This window comes from Coregonus lavaretus (assembly GCF_964263955.1).
Source record: "Coregonus lavaretus genome assembly, chromosome: 6".
NCBI classification, from domain to species: Eukaryota; Metazoa; Chordata; class Actinopteri; order Salmoniformes; family Salmonidae; genus Coregonus; species Coregonus lavaretus.
This window is the reverse complement of record NC_139993.1, coordinates 3,753,211-3,777,609: the sequence shown is the minus strand read 5'-3', so window position 1 is coordinate 3,777,609 and position 24,399 is coordinate 3,753,211. Positions and strand designations below refer to the sequence as shown.

The 24,399-nt window shown below is 42.8% G+C and overlaps 1 protein-coding gene across 2 annotated transcripts; it reads right to left on the bottom strand.

The window, feature by feature from the left end:
• Positions 1–2,730: 2,730 nt before the first annotated feature.
• Positions 2,731–19,438, bottom strand: LOC311130174 (lysozyme g-like). Of its 2 annotated transcripts, none has more exons than XM_084162868.1 (4): positions 19,323–19,438; positions 12,084–12,274; positions 11,822–11,960; positions 2,731–3,246 (listed from the first exon to the last, which is right to left on the bottom strand). In XM_084162868.1, the coding sequence occupies exons 1-4, from the start codon at positions 19,324–19,326 to the stop codon at positions 3,113–3,115; spliced, it is 468 nt and encodes a 155-aa protein (XP_084018994.1). In that variant the 5' UTR covers positions 19,327–19,438; the 3' UTR covers positions 2,731–3,112. The 2 variants fall into 2 exon arrangements, with proteins under 2 accessions (XP_084018994.1, XP_084018993.1); XM_084162867.1 differs by lacking the exon at positions 19,323–19,438 and adding an exon at positions 15,198–15,298.
• Between the last annotated feature and the right edge of the window lie 4,961 nt (positions 19,439–24,399).

The window sequence follows — 24,399 nt, the reverse complement described above, 5'->3', positions numbered from 1 at the left end:
GTGATTCTAACGTATTGACTCAGTGCCCAGGGGTGTGAATACTTATGTAAATTAGATATTTATGTTTTTCATTTTCAATACATTTGCAAAAATATCTAAACACGTTTTCACTTTGTCATTATGGGGTAGTGTGTGTTGATGGGTGAGACAATTAAAAAAAAATATTTAATCCATTTTGAATTCAGCCTGTAACACAACAAAATGTTGAACTAATCAAGGGGTATGAATACTTTCCGAGGGCACTGTAACCTCAGTTTTCACCACCAGGAGAATCAATGCACATATAGACCTTCAGCCTAAGAACCTGCTACCAGCTGATCTGAGATCAGTTTCAACCACAAGGAACACTACTGCTGATAGGCTCACAAATGGCCACAACTGCTGAGTTCAGTTTTAATTTATCAGTAGCCCAAGGATTCTCTCATTCCAGCCCTGTTTAGCACTAGCTGAACATTTTAACTTCTGTTGTGTCTTGGACTTTAATACCGGCATGGTGTTTTCCAGATTGTATCTCTGGTATATTAAGAGGACCTGATCAATGGATATACTCAGAAATAGGTGATACTGTCGGTCTTGGATCAATATGATACCACATATTATGATCTCAGTATCTAGAGTCATTATTATTGATTATTTGATTGATTACTTATTATTGGATACTACGTTTTATAATAAACTGCCCAAACAAATACACAAACATGATGCTCTTTCCATGACATAGGCTGACCAGGTGAATCCAGGTGAAAGCTATGATTCCTTATTGATGTCACTTGTTAAATCCACTTCAATCAGTGTAGATGAAGGGGAGGAGACAGGTTAAAGAAGGAGTTTTAAGCCTTGAGACAATTGAGACATGGATTGTGTATGTGTGCCATTCAGAGGGTGAATGGGCAAGACAAAAAACGTAAGTGCCTTTGAACGGGGTATGGTAGTAGGTGCCAGGTGCACCGGTTTGTGTCAAGAACTGCAACACTGCTGGGTTTTTCACGCTCAACAGTTTCCCCGTGTGTATCAAGAATGGTCCACCATCCAAAGGACATCCAGCCAACTTGACACAACTGTGGGAAGCATTGGAGTAAACATGGGCCAGCATCCCTGTTGAACACTTTCGACACCTTGTAGTCCATTCCCCAAGACATTTAGGCTGCTCTGAGGGCAAAAGGGGGTGCAACTCAATATTAGGGAAGTGTTCCTAATATTTTGTACACTCAGTGTATCTTTTAGAGTAATGATGTACCGTAATTTTCGGACTATAAACTGCGCCTTTTTTCCCATTTTTCGACCCTGCGGCTTATATAACGGTGCGGCTAATCTATGGATTTTTACAGCTAACGGCCACTAGAAGACCTCCTAAATCTATGGATTTTACAGGTTACAGTTGTAGTGTCTGAGGAATTATGACTTTGCTAACGTTTTCAAATGGAACCTGAGAGGAGTTTTTTCAGCTTAGAGGGAGTAGTTTTGTGGGGACACACCATAGAACAGAGGAAGTCTGTTGTGTGGAGACAGGGGATTGGTCTGTAGGGGAACACCCATATCAGATTACATTGAATATATACCACAGTTGGGACAAAGGAAGACAGAATAATCAGATTTGAGATGGGGCGATTATTCTCCGGGTATCTGCAGGTATCTGTAAATCGACGCTGTAACCCTTTGTTATGAATAAACCTTATGATGAAAATACAGCGTCAGCGGTTCTCCTTGGTATCACAGCATAATTAGCAATGTTTGCTCGACACAACACAGTCCACCAACTTTAACTCTATGGGCTCTATGACCGGTCCGCGCCCCCCACCTTTAAGCGGCGGGCTCCAGCAGGAAAAGCTGGAGGCCGGAAAAGAGTGAGACAGGTAGCGCGCAAAAGTAAAAGTGGAACCGAGAGTGGTACGAGAGACAGAACGAGAGCAAGACAGACAGACATTACGAAAGCGAGACAGTTTGTCTCTTTCCCAACAATCCCCTCTGTGCACGAACCCTTACATATGGTAATTAAACATTAAAACACCTGCGGCTTATAGTCCAGTGCGGCTTATATATGTACACATCATTCAATATCATTCAATTTAGCTGCTGCGGCTTATACTCCGGTGCGCCTTATAGTGCGGAAAATACGGTAATTGCCTATGTAAGGTTGTTTTTCTTCATTGAGTGGTAGACCTGTGTATGCATGTAAGTGATATTCTTCAAGAATCAATGGGTAGCCTATATTTCATTCATTTCAATTATAAAAATAATACCCTTTATTAATCAGAGATGAAAATACATAAAATGATTACAGATTAAATCACAGAAATGAAATGTGGTGTTACTGCTAGTGCTTGATGTATGGTAAAATTCAGCAATGTAATCACTCTACTTTTTGACAATTAAAAAATATTTACATTAAAGTCATTTAGCAGACGCTCTTATCCAGAGCGACTTACAGGAGCAATTAGGGTTAAGTGCTTTGCTCAAGGGCACATCGACAGATTTTTCACTTAGTCAGCTCGGGGATTAGAACCAGCGACCTTTCGGTTACTGGCACAACGCTCTTAACCACTAAGCTACCTGCCGCCCTAAGCTACCTTACCAAACTAAGAAAAAGTGAGTGTGTGTTCTGTAAAATGTTATTTTGACAAGTAACTCAACGTGTGTGTGTGTGTGTGTGTGTGATTCCATGACATGATTAGGGTTGCCACCAGATTTCCGTCATACTGATACTTATTTCAACAGAGGTCAACAACAAAAGACTGTAATCATACGTTTTATTTTTAAGGTTGTAGCTAGTCATGTTATTTCAATACATAGTGATGGTGCAAGACAATCGCAGGGAGCACAAATAGGTCAGAAACATTTCTTATTACATTGGGATTGGAAAATCATATGAACTAGAATGTTATAAATCTGTGCTTCCCAACTAAAGGTTTGATGATGAGTTGACTCAAGGGTGTTAGTGCTAGGCCAAAAACAAAAATGTGCACCCAAGGGCAAGGATGAGTAAATACTGGATTAATGAATCATAATTAATTAACAATTAAACATCAGCCTAAGTTTCGATAAGGTAGTAAAGGATATGTCATTTTCTTCACAATGGTCTGAATCAGACTGCTAGGCAACCACTGAGTTGACTTTAATAACCATTGCTTCTGTAAAATGTAGCTCTGGCAAGAACATCCCTGGAGTAGTCCCCCCCAGTGGTGTTCTCATCCACTCTGCTGTATGAGTGGACATTATCCAGACCCCTATTGTAGGCCGCTAATCCTCCTGAAAAAACAAACACAACAGGTTGTAGTGTAGCCATGTAATCTATGTAGTTGTATAATGCATAATAAAGTTTGTATTAAATGTATGACTGATCATCTCCATCAAACTCTTGGCAGTTTCATTTAAGGACCCAAAAACTGACAGCTGTGCCATATAGATTGCAAAATAGTTCGGAAGAGATTTTTGATGTACCGATTCCATGGCACATGGTTTATGAACTGATTCACAAAACAACGCCGGATTTAAAACGTAGAGTTTTCCCATTTAAATTATTATACAAAATTCTTGCAACCAATAGAATGTTAAATATATGGGGGATACAACCATCCCAGCTCTGCAGATTTTGCAGCGAAGAGACAGAATCATTAGATCATTTGTTTTGGTACTGTCCATATATTTGTTTTTGGTCGCAGGTCCAATAATGGTTGAAGAATTGCAACATTTACCTGGAACTAACTCTGCAGATAGCACTACTGGGTGATTTGAAAAATCATAGTCAATCAATCAATAATATAATAATACTTTTAGCAAAGGTGTTTATCTTTGGTTTGCAATCTGTAGACACTATGAGAATAGAAAGTTTCAGAACTTTTGTGAAACATCACAGCACAGTTGAAAAATATGGCAAATAGAAATCAAAACTGGATGGTCTTCAGAGATAGATGGGAGGGGTTGAGGGTAGCTGAAGGACGGGATTAAAAACAAACAAAAGAGAACTATTGTAAAATACATTGCGTCCGTAAAATCTATATAGTGTGTATAAGCTGGAAGTAGAAGCTTTAGTGTTGTTTTCCATTAGTTTACTCCAATTAGGGGAGGGGTGGTAGGGTTAGGGGAAAATTTATATATTTAAAAAGGATATATATATATATATATATATATATATACACACACACAGTACCAGTCAAACGTTTGGACACACCTACTCATTCAAGGGTCTTTCTTTATTTGTACTATTTTCTACATTGTAGAATAATAATGAAGACATCAAAACTATGAAATAAAACATATGGAATCATGTAGTGTTAAACAAATCAAAATATATTTGAGATTTTTCAAATAGCCACCCTTTGCCTTGATGACAGCTTTGCACACTCTATGCATTCTCTCAACAAGCTTAATGAGGTAGTCACCTGGAATGCATTTCAATTAACAGGTGTGCCTTCTTAAAAGTTAATTTGTGGAATTTATTTCCTTCTTAATGCATTTGAGACAATCAGTTGTGTTGTGACAAGGTAGGGTTGGTATACAGAAGATAGCCCTATTTGGTAAAAGACCAAGTCCATATTATGGCAAGAACAGCTCAAATAAGCAAAGAGAAATGACAGACATGAAGGTCAGTCAATCCGGAAAATTTCAAGAACTTTGAACCATCAAGCGCTATGATGAAACTGGCTCTCATGAGGACCGCCACAGGAAAGGAAGACCTAGAGTTACCTCTGCTGCCTCAGAAATCAGCAATTAACTGCACCTCAGATTGCAGCCCAAATAAATGCTTCACAGAGTTCAAGTAACAGACACATCTCAACATCAACTGTTCAGAGGACATTACGTGAATCAGGCCTTCATGGTCGAATTGCTGCAAAGAAACCACTAAAGGACACCAATAAGAAGAAGAGACTTGTTTGGGCCAAGAAACAAGAGCAATGGACATTAGACAGGTGCAAATATGTCCTTTGGTCTGATGAGTCCAAATTTGAGATTTTTGGTTCCAACCGCCGTGTCTTTGTGAGACGCAGAGTAGGTGAACGGATGATCTCCGCATGTGTGGTTCCCACCGTGAAGCATGGAGGAGGAGGTGTGATGGTGCTTTACTGGTGACAATGTCTGTGATTTATTTAGAATTCAAGGAACACTTAACCAGCATGACTACCACAGCATTCTGCAGCAATACGCCATCCCATCTGGTTTGCGCTTAGTGGGATAATACATTTGTTTTTCAACAGGACAATGATCCAAAACACACCTCCAGGATGTGTAAGGGCTATTTGACCAAGGAAAGTGATGGAGTGCTGCATCAGATGACCTGGCCTCCACAATCACCCGACCTCAACCCAATTAAGATGGTTTGGGATGAGTTGGAGTGAAGGAAAAGCAACCAACAAGTGTTCAGCATATGTGGGAACTCCTTCAAGATTGTTGGAAAAGCATTCCAGGTGACTACCTCATGAAGCTGGTTGAGAGAATGCCAAGAGTGTGCAAAGCTTTCATTAAAGCAAAGGGTGGCTACTTTGAAGAATCTCAAATATAAAATTAATATTCCTAGAGGGCAATTGTGGTGGGGATCGGGTGAGGTTGTGTTTTCTCTAGCAGGAGGTAAGCTTGGCTTCTTATATGGTGTTGAGTAAAGCTTAAACCATGTATTTAGATTGTAGGTAGGTATTGTAGTTAGGTATTGTAGGTAGTTTATTTAGGTAGTTATTGTAGGTAATTATTGTAGGTAAGTATTGTATTCGAGTGAGCCCGGTGAAGCACGAGGCTAGCTAACCTAGCGGGTAGCTACTGGTAACTTTTAGCAACTGTAGTAAAGCTTAAACCATGTATTTAGATTGTAGTTAGGTATTGTAGGTAGTTTATTTAGGTAATTATTGTAGGTAAGTATTGTATTCGAGTGAGCCCGGTGAAGCACGAGGCTAGCTAACCCACTGCCTGGACCAATAGAGCTAGCTAGCTAGCGGGTAGCTACTGGTAACTTTTAGCAACTGTGGATAGTTGTTTCCAATGTTATTTCACGCTTAAGAGTACATGTAATTAAGCCAGCTAGCTACCTACCATTCATCTGTTTTTCTAACCTCATTATCTGAAGCATTAACGTTAGGTAGTTAGTAGCTACTGTACTTAATTACAGCTACTGATTGCAGAAGACCAATGTCTTCTTGTCTGCCACCCAGACAGCTGGCGTCGGGTAAGTTTGGCTTTATGCATAGCTTGGGCTTTGTCGAGTAAGGCTTAAACTATGTATTTAGATTGTAGTTGGGTATTGTAGCTAGGCATCGTGGGTTGTTGTGGGTAGTTGTTGTATGTAGTTATTGTAGGTTAGTATTGTACTCGGCGGTGCCGGGTGTAGCACGAAGCTAGCTAGCTAACTCACCTCCTGGACTAGCTGGCGAGTAGCTATTAGCAACGGTAGCAACTAAATACAATATCCTTTTAGCCAGCTACATTCGTTCGCAGCGATGCCGTTTTTCAAACAAAGTCAACACAGCAGCCATTGCTAGCTAGCCAACACTACCAGCTAGCTGTACTGTAGTAGCTAAATACAATATCTTTGTGCTAGCTAGCCAACGTTTAATTATTGCTGTGTTATGAAAGAACTAGACACGGACACGAATTATCTGTTTAGTGTGTTAACACACTATTGGTAGTTTGTTGTAACCAAGTATTGGTGCTAAACTGTGTGTTATTGGATGCTAGCATGCTAGTTAGCTATGGCGTCATAGTTAGCTAGCTGAATAAAGTAAGTTGAGTCTATTCCTTGAAACATTGAACCGCTGTAGTTTACAGCAATTCTAATTTCTAAAGTGGAAGTTGGGAGAGTTTTATTCGGGTGGTTCAGTGAAACAATTATAGTTTCTGAGGTGGAAGTTGGGAGAGTTATATTTGGGAGTTTTTTGGTGAGGGAGGCCCTGCTCTCTCCTTTCCCAGATGTTTAGTTCACTTCATTCCGATCTCCTCTGCATTATTGTAGCCATCTGCTACAGCCTGTCAACTATGCCTCTGCCTATCCCTGTTCTCTCCTCTCCGCACAGGCTACACAAACGCCTCACACCGCGTGGCTGCTGCCTCTCTAACCTGGTGGTCCCTGCACGCACCACACACCTGGAGTTCCAGGTCTCAGGCAGCCTCTGGAACTGCCGTTCTGCTGCCAACAAGGCTGACTTCATCCCAGCCTATGCTACCCTCCAGTCCCTCGACTTCCTGGCGCTGACGGAAACATGGATTACCACTGAAAACACTGCTACTCCTACTGCTCTCTCCTCGTCTGACCATGTGTTCTCGCATACCCCGAGAGCATCTGGTCAGAGGGGTGGTGGCACAGGAATCCTCATCTCTCCCAAGTGGTCATTCTCAATTTTTCCCCTAACCCATCTGTCTATCTCCTAATTTGAATTCCACGCTGTCACAGTCACTAGCCCATTTAAGCTTAATATCCTTGTCATCTATCGCCCTCCAGGTTCCCTTGGAGAGTTCATCAATGAGCTTGACGCCTTGATAAGTTCCTTTCCTGAGGATGGCTCACCCCTCACAGTTCTGGGGGATTTCAACCTCCCTACGTCTACATTTGACTCATTTCTCTCTGCCTCCTTCTTTCCACTCCTCTCCTCTTTTGACCTCACCCTCTCACCGTCCCCCCCTACTCACAAGGCAGGCAATACGCTTGACTTCATCTTTACTAGATGCTGCTCTTCTACTAATCTCACTGCAACTCCCCTCCATGTCTCTGACCACTACTTTGTATCCTTTTCTCTCTCGCTCTCCTCCAACACTACTCACTCTGCCCCTACACAGATGGTAATGCGCCGCCGCAACCTTCGCTCTCTCTCTCCCAATACTCTCTCCTCTTCCATCCTATCATCTCTTCCCTCTGCTCAATCCTTCTCCCTCCAATCTCCTGATTCTGCCTCCTCAACCCTCCTCTCCTCCCTTTCTGCATCCTTTGACTCCCTGTGTCCCCTATCCTCCCGGCCGGCTCGGTCCTCCCCTCCAGCTCCGTGGCTTGATGACTCATTGCGAGCTCACAGAACAGAGCTCCGGGCAGCTGAGCGGAAATGGAAGAAAACTAAACTCCCTGCCGACCTGGCATCTTTTCACTCCCTCCTCTCTACATTTTCTTCATCTGTTTCTGCTGCTAAGGCCACTTTCTACCACTCTAAATTCCAAGCATCTGCCTCTAACCCTAGGAAGCTCTTTGCCACATTCTCCTCACTGCTGAATCCTTCCCCCCCTCCTCCCTCTCTGTGGATGACTTCGTCAACCACTTTGAAAAGAAGGTTGACGACATCCGATCCTCGTTTGTTAAGTCTAATGACACTGCTGGTCCTGCTCACACTGCCCTACCCTATGCTTTGACTTCTTTCTCCCCTCTCTCTCCAGATAAAGTCTTGCGACTTGTGACTGCAGGCCGCCCAACAACCTGCCCGCTTGACCCCATCCCCTCCTCTCTTCTCCAGACCATCTCCGGTGACCTTCTCCCCTACCTCACCTCGCTGATCAACTCATCCTTGACCGCTGGCTATGTCCCTTCCGTCTTCAAGAGAGCGAGAGTTGCACCCCTTCTCAAAAAACCAACACTCGATCCCACTGATGTCAACAACTACAGACCAGTATCCCTTCTTTATTTTCTTTCCAAAACTATTGAGAGTGCCGTCTTTAGCCAACTCTCTTGCTATCTCTCTCAGAATGACCTTCTTGATCCAAACCAGTCAGGTTTCAGGACTGGTCATTCAACTGAGACTGCTCTTCTCTGTGTCACGGAGGCTCTCCGCACTGCTAAAGCTAACTCTCTCTCCTCTGCTCTTGTCCTTCTAGACCTGTCTGCTGCCTTTGATACTGTGAACCATCAGATCCTCCTCTCCACCCTCTCCGAGCTGGGCATCTCCGGCGCGGCTCACTCCTGGATTGCGTCCTACCTGACCGGTCGCTCCTACCAAGTGGCGTGGCGAGAAGCTGTCTCCGCACCACGTGCTCTCACCTCTGGTGTCCCCCAGGGCTCAGTTCTAGGCCCTCTCCTATTCTCCCTATACACCAAGTCACTTGGCTCTGTCATATCCTCACATGGCCTCTCCTATCATTGCTACGCTGACGATACACAACTCATCTTCTCCTTTCCCCCTTCTGATAACCAGGTGGCGAATCGCATCTCTGCATGTCTGGCAGACATATCAGTATGGATGACGGATCACCACCTCAAGCTGAACCCTGGCAAGACGGAGCTGCTCTTCCTCCCGGGGAAGGACTGCCCGTTCCATGATCTCGCCATCACGGTTGACAACTCCGTTGTGTCCTCCTCCCAGAGTGCGAAGAGCCTTGGCGTGACCCTGGACAACACCCTGTCGTTCTCCGCTAACATCAAGGCGGTGACCCGATCCTGCAGGTTCATGCTCTACAACATTCGGAGAGTACGACCCTGCCTTACACAGGAAGCGGCACAGGTCCTAATCCAGGCACTTGTCATCTCCCGTCTGGATTACTGCAACTCGCTGTTGGCTGGGCTCCCTGCCTGTGCCATTAAACCCTTACAACTCATCCAGAATGCCGCAGCCCGTCTGGTGTTCAACGTTCCCAAGTTCTCTCACGTCACCCCGCTCCTCCGCACACTCCACTGGCTTCCAGTTGAAGCTCGCATCTGTTACAAGACCATGGTGCTTGCCTATGGAGCTGTGAGGGGAACGGCACCTCCGTACCTTCAGGCTCTGATCAGTCCCTACACCCAAACGAGGGCATTGCGTTCATCCACCTCTGGCCTGCTGGCTCCCCTTCCTCTGCGGAAGCATAGTTCCCGCTCAGCCCAGTCAAAACTGTTCGCTGCTCTGGCACCCCAATGGTGGAACAAGCTCCCTCACGACGCCAGGACAGCGGAGTCACTCACCACCTTCCGGAGACATTTGAAACCCCACCTCTTTAAGGAATACCTGGGATAGGATAAAGTAATCCTTCTACCCCCCCCCACATTTTTTTTTATAATAATTGTAAAGTGGTTATCCCACTGGCTATAGGGTGAATGCACCAATTTGTAAGTCGCTCTGGATAAGAGCGTCTGCTAAATGACGTAAATGTAAATGTAAATAAAATATATTTTAATTTGTTTAACACTTTTTTGGTTACTACATGATTCCATATGTGTTATTTCATAGTTTTGATGTCTTCACTATTATTCTACAATGTAGAAAATAGTAAAAATAATGAGTAGGTGTGTCCAAACTTTTGACTGGTACTTTGTGTATATATATAAACACACACACACACACACACACACACAGTGCCTTCAGAAAGTATCCAGACCCCTTGAATTTTCCCACATTTTGTTAGGTTACAGCCTTATTCTAAAATTGATAAAATTGTTTTTTTCCCTCAATCTACACACAATAACCCATACTGACTAAGTAAAAACAGTTTTTTTGAAAATGTTGCTAATTTATTCCATATAAAAAAACGGAAATATCAATTTACATAAGTATTCAGATCCTTTACTCAGTACTTTGTTGAAGCACCTTTGGCAGCGATTACAGCCTCGAGTCTTCTTGGGTATGACGCTACAAGCTTGGCACACCTGTATTTGGGGAGTTTCTCCCATTCTTCTCTGCAGATCCTCTCAAGCTCTGTCAGGTTGGATAGGGAGCGTTGCTGCACAGCTATTTTCAGGTCTCTCCAGAGATGTTCTATTGGGTTCAAGTAGGGCTCTGGCTGGGCCACTCAAGGACATTCAGAGACTTGTCCCGAATCACTCCTGCGTTGTCTTGGCTGTGTGCTTAGTGTCGTTGTCCTATTGGAAGGTGAACTTTCGCCCCAGTCTGAGGTCCTGAGCGCTCTTGAGTAGGTTTTCATCAAGGATCTCTCTGTACTTTGCTCTGTTCATCTTTGCCTCAATCCTGACTAGTCTCCCAATCCCTGCCGCTGAAAAACATCCCCACAGCATGATGCTGCCAGCACCATGCTTCACTGTAGGGATGGTGCCAGGTTTCCTCCAGACATGACACTTGGCATTCAGGCCAAAGAGCTCAATCTTGGTTTCATCAGACCAGAGAATCTTGTTTCTCATGGTCTGAGAGTCTGTAGGTGCCTCCAATCGGGCTGTCATGTGCCTTTTACTGCTTCCGTCTGGTCACTCTACCATAAAGGCCTGATTGGTGGAGTGCTGCAGAGATGGTTGTCCTTCTGGAAGGTTCTCCCATTTCCACAGAGGAACTCTAGAGCTCTGTCAGAGTGACCATCGGGTTCTTGGTCACCTCCCTGACCAAGGCCCTTCTCGCCCAAATTCTCAGTTTGGCCGGGCGGCCAGCTCTAGGAAGAGTCTTGGTGGTTCCAAACTTCTTCCATTTAAGAATGATGGAGGCCACTTTGTTCTTGGGGACCTTGACAGTCCTGTCTTGGAGCTCTACGGACAATTCCTTTGACCTAATGGCTTGGTTTTTGCTCTGACATGGACTGTCAACTGTGGGACCTTATATAGACAGGTGTGTGCCTTTATATAGACAGGATGCACCTGAGCTCAATTGCGAGTCTCATAACAAAGGGTCTGAATACTTATGTAAATAAGGTATTTCTGTTTTTTATATTTAATATATTTGCAAAAATTTCTAAAAACTTGTTTTCGCTTTGTCATTATGTGGTATTGTGTGTAGATTGATGAGGAGTTTTATTTATTTAATCAATTTTAGAATAAGGCTGTAACGTAACAAGATGTGGAAAAAGTCAAGGTGCCTGAATACTTTACGAAGGCACTGTATATATACCAAATAAATATGGGAGATTGAAAATGATGCAGACAATTACATTGATGGAAGCTGCAATATTAAAGCTGCAATATTCATATTAAACTCTTGGCAAGAAGAGCGGGTCAATTGGTAGGCTATACCTCTCAGCTGCTGCTCTGCGGTCCATGAAGGGAATTTACTCCGGACCGATCCGATTATATCAACGAGAATCTCAGTTGCTTGACTGAGATGTTCCTCACTGTCCCATCTCCCCCGTGGCTTGTGCCAGTTTTTGTCAACCTATAAAAAATATTCAATAGAAAACTATGGACACTGCTTACATTGTATTGTGAAATAGGAAACAAGCTCTCTTGTCTGCCAACAACAGTATAACAAAATGTACCTGCAAAGCTGAGTGCCTACCTGCATGAGTCCAAACCCATTTCCATTGTCCCCCCAACCATTGACCAGTCCTGCTCCTGTCCCAGCCCTGGTCTCTCGAGAGATGATACCAGCTATGATGGATGGCGCCACTCCATGCTTTTGCCCGACCCGCTTTATGATAGACTTATACTTGTTCATGTATTGCAGTTCATCTGCCATTTCGTGAGATCCTGTTTGTAAATGAATGTATATATAAGAACTTATTATATTGATTATTTGTTATAACTTGTAAGAATTGCCAGAGACCACTTACAGCTGTATGAGGTACAAGTAGTATCAACCTTCATATCATAGGCTATAATCAAGACAATTCACATTAGAGTGCACAGACTACACAAGACAAACTGAAGCGTACATTTGTACAAGCCCTGTTGTAAACTAGCAGTAATATTCCAAAAACACATTTATATAGATTTCTGGTAGGGGCGAGTGGGGTAAGTTAAGCCATTTTTTACATTCAGCATCACTCTGTTAAGTTGCGTCAATTCAAATCTGGTATAGGAACAAAAAGAGGTCAATACACGTCTTCTAAAATAGACTAGTATTTTAATTAATGCAAACACTTGAATTGGTAAATATGATGTTCGTATATACGGGCCCACTGAAAAACCACGCAGGGCAGTCAGAGAACTGAGCCATTGTTATAAGATCTTCTTTATATACTCTGACAGAGATAGTTCCCGCTCCCTGCTGGCCTATCAGAGTAGAGACTGAGCGTGGTTTAGACTTACTCAGCCTATCGTTGGCGCACAGGCTGGTCCCAGGCCCTTGGCGCTTCACTGTTGCCAGGCATTAGTTGTTATCTCCACAACTTGTCTCGAGTCAGCAACCTCAGACATCTTTGTAGCAGAACACATGTCCTTGAGCGGTTTAACAAAGAGGCAGTGTGTGTGTATGTGAGACACAAGTCTTATCTCATCCTACACCCTTACAGTTCCCGACATTAATCACAGCTTGTTATATTAAACAATCTATATCAGTACAGCACAAACCTATTATGTTTAATCATTAATGTATTATTTCTAAGCTAGGCATCACATCTAGTTATAAGAAAATAGATCCCCACAACTCTGTCAAGGGAAATATAGTATTATTTATATTAAAGATATCTACATATATTTCAGGATATTGTGTGTCCCTGAAAATAATCAGAATTGATGTAAACATTATAGTTTTGAAAACATAGCTTGTCCAAAAAAAGAGGTCTCTTGGCACAACTTACCCCGGGTATGGGGTAAGTTGAGCTGAGGGACAGGGTAAGGTATGGCGCCTAAACATTTCTGTACTGAATTAAATATTACCACTACCTTCTTAAACCATCTTTACTTCCCAAACACAATTCAAAACAATCACAATAGATTTTTTGTCTTTTAATCATTTTAAGCACCTTTTAACAAAGGCCTAACACCTAACAAACACTATGTGCTTTTTATTTTACACTTTTAACACAGGCCCTGTTGTTACCTCATACAGCAGCGATAATGCCTTGCATTACGCCTGGGAAGAAAACATTTCAATTGGCTCAACTTACCCCAAGGCAAACATTTTTACTGTATTAGCCCACAGAACTACAAGGACACACTTTCATGCTAGGTTTAGGACCTCATTTTGAAGCTTACAGAGATGTATAGAACTATCTTAAAAGTGTCCACTTTTTCCATGTGGTTTCTTCCTTCACAGACTCCATGAAATGATGACCTTTTCCTAAAAGATTTGGTAAAATTATACATTTTGTGTATGGTTTCCTAGAAACAAGGCTGGCTTCATTTACCCCACTCTTCCCTACATATACATTTCAAATCTAATAATATAAATATATGACAGGATCTTTTAACTGGTGCACCAGTTTTTGTGAAATACCTTTAACTATTATTCATACTTTTGAGTTGTAGGCTCAGGAAACCCATGTGCAACAGACAACATGGCACTGTAACTAGGTTTCCATCCAAATGTCAACAGATTGTCATGCAAATATTCTAAAATCCGCATAATATGCACATTTTCCCACCAGTAGTGTGTTTCCAGCAAATGGACTTGTTCCTGCAATATGTATCCTTTTGGGCGGCCTAACCAAATTCATATAGAAATGGGAGTTATAGATCTGCCATTCTCATTGAAAGCAAGTCTAAGAAGCTGTATATTCTATGTGCACTATTTCTATGCCTCCCATTTTTAAGTTTCGTTTTTGCCTCTTTTACTTTTGGTTTTGTACACAAGCATCAAACAGCTGAAAGTACAATATTTTTGGTTATGGAAAATATATTTCAAAGGATTTAGATGGTACAATGATTCTCTACACAATGACTACTTGTTTGTCACATAAACTGAAATTAGGCGAACTATTAGAAGTTTTGCAAACAGGACATGGCTGAGCGATTTCTGCATATTGCACATTTAGTTTTCATGTACCTAATAAAAATCTAAGGTTCAATATTTCCATCGCATTTTCAATGTCACAACAACTGTTGCGTTAAATAGCAAATGTGCCTGCCTACTATTTTTGGCTCGTGCGCTCTAGCCAACATCTCGCAGATACAATGCGGATAGGCTGTGCACGTATGCTACATGATGAGATTATTATGGATAAGAGCAATAATATTTGTATTTGTCAAACGGCAGTCAAGCATTGATCATCATGTCACTAGAATAAGACCCTTGATATTTATTGAAAAGGAGCATCAAGCTCATCACCGTGCACTTTTACCACCCTGTGAAGTTTGAACCAGTAGTCTCCACAAGCCCAGGTACTGGTTCTGTGAAGTTCATCACAATTTATTTAATCTGTAGCCAAATAAACTGCATGGTTAAACCGACTCGTAGTGACTCCAAGTATACTTCCATTTGATAGTTATTTAATCCACCACCATTTCTCGCATTATTAATTTTACCGACCCAAAAAGATCCCACCATGTCAAACGAACAAATGATCTGTCTGCATTTATACAATTTAACCGGACCTTCATGTTTCCATCACAACTGTTTTTAAAAATACAGTATGACTTTACTTTCATAAAAACTGTGGATGGGAACGTGGTTAATGGATGGAACCGAATCGCACCATTTTCCCTCTGTTTTCACAAGATAAAAGCTTACCCATGTTGAAGTTTTGATTATTGAAACTGGAGATTCCTCAAAATTGATAGACTAAAGCTCAGCTAGGTGCTGCTGTTGCAAATGTGACAAATATGCCTGACTTATTCCTTGCACTTCTACTTTTTCCCGGATAGTTGTTGCCTCTGTCCGTGCATAACTGACCTCCTGTAGGCAACACTGTTTTTATAACGGATATGGAGAGATTAAGGCTGGCCTACCAGTTGCAAGCAAATTGCATTGAGAGGCAGGGTCGAGTCACAGAGGAGGCGTTCCCTAACGGAAATATGCAAACACATGCTACAATGTGCCAACAAGATCTCGCTTGCTCATGCTTGGCTTTGCCCACCTCCTTGCTTGTTCTGCCCACTATGCTTCATTTGCTCCCACTGTAAATGACACAGATGAACTACAGTGCATTCGGAAAGTATTCAGACCCCTTGACTTTTTCCACATTTTGTTACGTTACAGCCTTATTCAAAAATGTATTACATTACTTATTTTCCTCATCAATCTACACACAATACCCCATAATGACAAAGCGAAAACAGGTTTTTAGACATTTTTGCAAATATATTAAATATAAAAACAGAAATACCTTATTTACATAAGTATTCAGACCGTTTGCTATGAGACTTGAAATTGAGCTCAGGTGCATCCTGTTTCCATTGATCATCCTTGAGATGTTTCTACAACTTGATTGGAGTCCACCTGTGGTAAATTTGACATGATCTGGAAAGGCACACACCTGTCTATATAAGGTCCCACAGTTGACAGTGCATGTCAGAACAAAAACCAAGCCATGAAGTCGAAGGAATTGTCCGTAGAGCTCCGAGACAGGATTGTGTCGAGGCACAGATGTCTGCAGCATTGAAGGTCCCCAAGAACACAGTGGCCTTCATTATTCGTAAATGGAAGAAGTTTGGAACCACCAAGACTCTTCCTAGAGCTGGCCGCCCGGCCAAACTGAGCATCGGGGGAGAAGGGCCTTGGTCAGGGAGGTGACCAAGAACCCGATGGTCACTCTGACAGAGCTCCAGAGTTCCTCTGTGGAGATGGGAGAACCTTCCAGAAGGGCAACGATCTCTGCAGCACTCCACCAATCAGGCCTTTATGGTAGAATTGCCAGACGGAAGCCACTCCTCAGTAAAAGGCACATGACAGCCCACTTGGAGTTTGCCAAAAGGCACCTAAATGACTCAGACCATGAGAAACAAGATTCTCTGGTCTGATGAAACCAAGATTGAGCTCTTTGGCCTGAATGCCAAGCGTCATGTCTGGAGGAAACCTGGCACCATTCCTATGGTGAAGCATGATGTTGGCAGCATTATGCTGTGGGATTTCTTTCAGCGGCAAGGACTAGGGACTAGTCAGGATCGAGGGAAAGATGAACGGAGCAAAGTACAGAGAGATCCTTGATAAAAACTTTCTACAGAGCGCTCAGGACCTCAGACTGGGGCAAAGGTTCACCTTCCAACTGGACAACAACCCTAAGCACACAGCCAAGACAACGCAGGAGTGGCTTCATGACAAGTCTCAGAATGACCTTGAGGGGCCCAGCCAGAGCCCGGACTTGAACCCGATCGAATATCTCTGGAGAGACCTGAAAATAGCTGTGCAGCGACGCTCCCCATCCAACCTGACAGAGCTTGAGAGGAAATGCAGAGAGGAATGGGAGAAACTCCCCAAATACAGTTGTACCAAGCTTGTAGCGTCATACCCAAGAAGACTCAAGGCTGTAATCGCTGCCAAAGGTGCTTCAGCAAAATACTGAGTAAAGGGTCTGAATACATATGTAAATGTGATATTTCATTTTTGTACCGTTTTTTTTGTGTGCAAAAATGTTGTGGTATCTGAGGAATTTATGACTTTGCTAATGGTTTCAAAGGGTCTTAGAGGATGTTGACTTAGCTTAAGGGGAGCATCTGGAGAGTAGTTTTATAGGGGCAATCTAGAACAGAGGAAGTATGTTAGGTGGAGTCCTGGGATTGGTCTGTAGGGGAAAACACCCATATTATGTTACATAGGGCATAGGATATAAATACCACGGTTAAAACAAAGGACGGGGAGAATAACATATTACAGATTGGAGCCAGTTATTCTCCAGATATCGGCAGATATCTGTAAATTGACCCTGGAATTCTTTGATATAAATAAACCTTTATAATCAAAGTACAGTTTATAATCAAAAACAGCGGATTTCCTTGTTTTCACAGCATAATTAGCATCGGTTTCTCGACACCACAATGTCTAAAACCAGTTTTTGCTTTGTCATTATGGGGTATTGTGTGTAGATTGATGAGGGAAAAAACGATTTAATCAATTTTAGAATAAGGCTGTAACGTAACAAAATGTGGAAAAAGTCAAGGGGTCTGAATAATAATATCTTTGCTTGGGGCTCTATCCAATCTGCATTGCGGAAGTTCAGCTTTTCAGCCTGATAGAAATGTAAACGCAATGGTCCCGCTTTAGTGGAGACTGCATTCACAGTAAATGGCTCAATCGTAAATTATCTTTAAATTTCTCTCGCGGAATCTATGGCGCTTTAGCATTACAGATTGAATAGAGCCCTTGGTCCTGGGAGCCCTAGCAATACAGCTGATTCAAATAATGAAACATCAAGCTTTGATTAGCTGTGTAGTGCTAGGGCAAAAAACCCTTCACACTGAGCAATGCAGGGTAAAATGACAGTGCCAACTCAATGTATTTCAATGGGGAAGGTGAGTTGGGATTGGCGCACTACCATGCAAGCGAGTGTACAGAAAGTTTGAACTCTTGATGGAACGCACCCTGACATAACGGTTTGTCTATCAACAGTGTTTACTGTGAATGTGATTGCCACGACCATCAAGGAAATTGCCTTTAAAAGGCGCATTATCAAGTTTGGTTTTACTCGCATTCCATGCATTGTTTTTGGGGGAATTTGTATTTATTGGGTTGTATTCTATGCATTGTTTACTTAATTCTAAGACAGCCACATAACTCCTCTTGAGGTAAGAATATAATTAACTATCTATTTATGTAGTGGAAGGTCTGATAATATTTTAACCAAGTTTGTAGACTATTTATCGTTTTAGGTTGTATTTTGAGTTCAACATCCCTTTAAGGGGCAGAGTTGCCTGATTTCCAAGAAATCCTGGTTCAGACTAGAAACAACCCCAAGCTTATTTACAAAAGGCTATGGCTCCATAAACCAATTCCAAGTCCAGCCAGGTGTAGTGTGATACATATTGTAGTTTCAAAGGACCTGATCACGGGACAGGATATCATAACGAAACTGAAAACAAAGTGATGATTTAAAGATGCCCTCCAGGATCTTAAGCACAACCAATTTGGTAACATATTGCACGAATTGGAGCCGTAGCATATCGCACGAATTGCAAAATTCGTATGATATGTAAATAGCTAAATTCGTTACATTTCACACGAAATGGAAGACAGTACACAATTGGATGATGTAGTACAAAAAAAACGGGGACCACTTTTGACTCGTGAGCACCACTTTCAAAACTACTGGCTGAAATTATCCAAAAGTTAAACAGTGCATCTTTAGTAGACTATGGCATAGGCTAAACACATTCTTATCTCAACAAGAACGCCTTGTTTTAAAAGAACAATATAGGCCAGCCCACAGCAGGAAGCTACAAATCAGACATTTGCTTTACCTGTTGTAAAGTAAATGTGTTTTCAGTATTTTTTTGTGAATGAGATGGATGTATGGATTAGTATTGATAATGTAGGTTCTTTTAGTTTCATAGGCCACATACCTCTAGCATGTCCGTCAGCATCTGCTGTCTCCTTAGAGGCACTAGCAGTTTCAACCTTCATAATGTTTCCATAACGAGAATCAGAGCTTCCTATCTCAACAAGACAAACATAAGCTGAGGTGTAGCTCAGTGGGTAGAGCATGGCTCTTGCAATGCCAGGGTTGTGGGTTCGATTCCCACGGGGGGCCAGTATAAAAAATGTACACACTCACTAACTGTAAATCGCTCTGGATAAGAGCGTCTGCTAAATGACTAAAATGTGAACTGTCCTGTTGTAGGCCTATGCCAAAATACAACAGATGTTTTATTTTCCAACTACTAAACACAAGTACACTATTTTAAAAAACATAACAAAGCTCACCCATGTTGATGTTTAATCTTCAAATTCTTGAAATTGGAGGATCCTCAAAATGATCAACTAAGCCCAGCCGGGAGCAGCATAAATGTGACCGTTAGTTAACTGAACCAACGTTCGCAAAATGTGGTCAAGACATCCGTTCTTCAGTTTCCGGCTGAATTTGGGTGTACGAATACACAACACTTTATGGTATCGCGTGTTTCTGGTAGGGGAAGCTGAGTCTAATGCACTCTCATGCACAGATAGAGACGATAGCTACACATCATTTCAAGTAAACAGTTTGAAGCACACTTATTCAATCTTCCATAATCCAAATGATATCATATAATTTATTCATTTTCGTGCCTTATCAAAAAAAGAGGGAGGGGGGGGGGGGTTTCGCGTCCGAACCAGCCCCCTGCACTCCTGATCTGAGGACACGCACATGCTAGAGCCATCTATACCCTTCCTGTGATGTTTTATACTTGCTTACTATCCAAATACACAATCATGTAAGAAGGAAGGTGTACATGTATACTGTGCGTGACTATAATACAATATGATATCTTTTTTGGACTGACTTAATATCAGTCTTTTTAAAGAATGTTACTTAATTGAATGAAATGTTATAGCTTGAAAAGAACAACATTTGCACACTTGATAAAGCAATGATTAATTCACCACAAAATCAACATTTTGCAATGGCCATCTCAGTTGCCTGACTTTATTTCAAACCAGTGTTTTGAATTAAATGGGGGAGTTCATAATAGCAGACGAAGGATATCAAGGATCTGGAAAGATACTGTATGGTGGAATAGTCTTAAGATCATTCCCAATGTGTTCTCCAACCTCATAAAACATTTGATAAAAAGTCTGTTTTGTTATCTACGCAAGTGGAGGGTGCTGGAGTATTGAAAACAGGTGGCAATAATTTTGCTCCATATCTTTTTGATAGATAAATAATAATTGATTAAACAAAATCTCTTTCTCTGTTCAATTGTATTAGTATAAAATAATATAATATAATATAGCACATACATCCAATATATCTCAGTATTTGTATGATTTATTTGATAGTCTTTTTTCCTCTTCTTTATCAAGGTTGCCAATAATTTTGGAGGTGACAGTATCTACACTAGGGTTTGGTTTGGAACTGGGCATATCTTGGAGTGGGACAACATTCCACAGGCCACAATCAACAGCCTGATCAACTCTATGCGAAGGAGATGTGTCGCGCTGCATGAGGTAAATTGTGGTCACACCAGATACTGACTGGTTTTCTAATCCACGTCCCTACCTTTTTGTTGTGGGATCTTATTCCGTATGGTTTGTATTGTAACCAAGGACTTCACGTTTCGTATCGTTTGTTGTTTTGTTCGTGTGGTGAATTAATAAAAAAAGCATGTTCACTCATCACGCTGCGCATTGGTCCACTTCCTCCAGCGATTGTGACAGAAGATCCCACCATAACTGGACCAAGCAGCGTGTCCAGGAGCCAACGCCAGAGAGGGCTCTAAAGGATATCAACCTCGACTGGGTCAAGCCGCGGGAGGAGGAGAGAGGCTGGACTTGGGAGCAGAGGAGCGAGAGTCTGGCGAGAGCCATGGAGGCCTGGCCCACGGGGAGGAGAGACGCCCAGAACATTTTTAGGGGGGGGCTCACGCCGTGGACGACGGGGCAGCAGGAGGCCGGGATAGAGTGGTTCAGCGGGTTGGCAAAGGAGGCCGCCAGGTTACGGGAGTCACTGGTCACCAGGGGGAAGGAGAATGTAGAGGCACGGCGAGAGGTACTGGGGTGTGTTGCCAGTCCGGTCCGGCCCGTTCCTGATCCCCGCGTAGGGCCAGTGGTGTGTGTTCCCAGTACGGTCCGGCTTGTTCCTGTCCCTCGCACCGAGCCTGTGGTGCGCGTCGTCAGCCCGGTCCGGCCTGTTCCTGCTCCCCGCACCAAGCCAGTGGTGCGCTTCGTCAGCCCGGTTCGGCCCGTCCCTGCTCCCCGCACCAAGCCTGTGGTGCGCGTCGTCAGCCCGGTCCTGCCTGTTCCTGCTCCCCGCACCAAGCCAGTGGTGCGCTTCGTCAGCCCGGTTCGGCCTGTCCCTGCTCCCCGCACCAAGCCTGTGGTGCGCGTCGTCAGCCCGGTCCGGCCTGTTCCTGCTCCCCGCACCAAGCCAGTGGTGCGCTTCGTCAGCCCGGTTCGGCCCGTCCCTGCTCCCCGTACTGTCACTCCCTGGCTCTGGGACTCTTATGTTGAGCCAGGGTGTGTTGTTTCTATGTGTTTTGTGTGCTAGGGTTATATTCTAGTTCATTTGTTTCTATGTTGGCCGGTGTGGTTCTCAATCAGAGGCAACGTGTATCAGCTGTTGCTTGTTGTCTCTGATTGGGAACCATACTTAGGCAGCCTGTTTTCCACAGTGTGTTGTGGGATCTTGTTCAGTATGGTTTGTATTGTAACCAAGGACTTCACGTTTCGTATCGTTTGTTGTTTTGTTCGTGTGGTGAATTTATAAAAAAAGCATGTTCACTCATCACGCTGCGCATTGGTCCACTTCCTCCAGCAATTGTGACAGTGAGTATTGGCAAAGTGGGACACCTTCTGAACATTTGCTTTCCGGAAAACCTTACATTTACATTTTAGTCATTTAGCAGACGCTCTTATCCAGAGCGACTTACAGTTAGTGAGTGCATACATTTTTGTTTTTTTCCCCCCATACTGGGCCCCCGTGGGAATCGAACCCACAACCCTGGCGTTGCAAACGCCATGCCCTACCAAGTGAGCTATTTGGGACCCCAATGAATCATCCCATTGTTTTAACCCCCAACATGATACTATTCTAGATAGCTTAAGAACTCTACTACACTATACAAACCAGAAAATAATGGTGTTGATGCTCCACATCTTTCAAGCCACTGGAGCACTGGGCCAGCCACTCTTAAAAATCACCTGCTCCAGCACAGGACAAGCCAGCACACGTGTAACACATACTGACTAACAAGGTGACAGCAATCTGTGCGCCCTACGTGCTAAAAGTCCAACCGCAAAATATAAATGGAAAAAACAAAACCTGTAGCACTTAGATCTTGCTGTGAAGCTGTGTGTGTCTGTCTCTGTCTCTGTCTGTATGTGTCTGTGTACTGTGTTTGTATGTCATGACTGTAAACAAATCTTGCTTTTACAATTTAACATTTTCTGAACTACGTTTTATAATAAACTGCCCAAACATATACACAGAGTGTACAAAACATGATGATCTTTCCATGACATAGACTGACCAGGTGAATCCAGGTGAAATCCAGTTTCAACCACAAGGAACACTACTGCTGATAGGCTCACAAATGGCCACAACTGCTGAGTTCAGTTTTAATTTATCAGTAGCCCAAGGATTCTCTCATTCCAGCCCTGTTTAGCACTAGCTGAACATTTTAACTTCTGTTGTGTCTTGGACTTTAATACCGGCATGGTGTTTTCCAGATTGTATCTCTGGTATATTAAGAGGACCTGATCAATGGATATACTCAGAAATAGGTGATACTGTCGGTCTTGGATCAATATGATACCACATATTATGATCTCAGTATCTAGAGTCATTATTATTGATTATTTGATTGATTACTTATTATTGGATACTACGTTTTATAATAAACTGCCCAAACAAATACACAAACATGATGCTCTTTCCATGACATAGGCTGACCAGGTGAATCCAGGTGAAAGCTATGATTCCTTATTGATGTCACTTGTTAAATCCACTTCAATCAGTGTAGATGAAGGGGAGGAGACAGGTTAAAGAAGGAGTTTTAAGCCTTGAGACAATTGAGACATGGATTGTGTATGTGTGCCATTCAGAGGGTGAATGGGCAAGACAAAAAACGTAAGTGCCTTTGAACGGGGTATGGTAGTAGGTGCCAGGTGCACCGGTTTGTGTCAAGAACTGCAACACTGCTGGGTTTTTCACGCTCAACAGTTTCCCCGTGTGTATCAAGAATGGTCCACCATCCAAAGGACATCCAGCCAACTTGACACAACTGTGGGAAGCATTGGAGTAAACATGGGCCAGCATCCCTGTTGAACACTTTCGACACCTTGTAGTCCATTCCCCAAGACATTTAGGCTGCTCTGAGGGCAAAAGGGGGTGCAACTCAATATTAGGGAAGTGTTCCTAATGTTTTGTACACTCAGTGTATCTTTTAGTGTAATGATGTACCGTAATTTTCGGACTATAAACTGCGCCTTTTTTCGACCCTGCGGCTTATATAACGGTGCGGCTAATCTATGGATTTTTACAGCTAACGGCCACTAGAAGACCTCCTAAATCTATGGATTTTACAGGTTACAGTTGTAGTGTCTGAGGAATTATGACTTTGCTAACGTTTTCAAATGGAACCTGAGAGGAGTTTTTTCAGCTTAGAGGGAGTAGTTTTGTGGGGACACACCATAGAACAGAGGAAGTCTGTTATGTGGAGACAGGGGATTGGTCTGTAGGGGAACACCCATATCAGATTACATAGAATATATACCACAGTTGGGACAAAGGAAGACAGAATAATCAGATTTGAGATGGGGCGATTATTCTCCGGGTATCTGCAGGTATCTGTAAATCGACGCTGCAACCCTTTGTTATGAATAAACCTTATGATGAAAATACAGCGTCAGCGGTTCTCCTTGGTATCACAGCATAATTAGCAATGTTTGCTCGACACAACACAGTCCACCAACTTTAACTCTATGGGCTCTATGACCGGTCCGCGCCCCCCACCTTTAAGCGGCGGGCTCCAGCAGGAAAAGCTGGAGGCCGGAAAAGAGTGAGACAGGTAGCGCGCAAAAGTAAAAGTGGAACCGAGAGTGGTACGAGAGACAGAACGAGAGCAAGACAGACAGACATTACGAAAGCGAGACAGTTTGTCTCTTTCCCAACAATCCCCTCTGTGCACGAACCCTTACATATGGTAATTAAACATTAAAACACCTGCGGCTTATAGTCCAGTGCGGCTTATATATGTACACATCATTCAATATCATTCAATTTAGCTGCTGCGGCTTATACTCCGGTGCGCCTTATAGTGCGGAAAATACGGTAATTGCCTATGTAAGGTTGTTTTTCTTCATT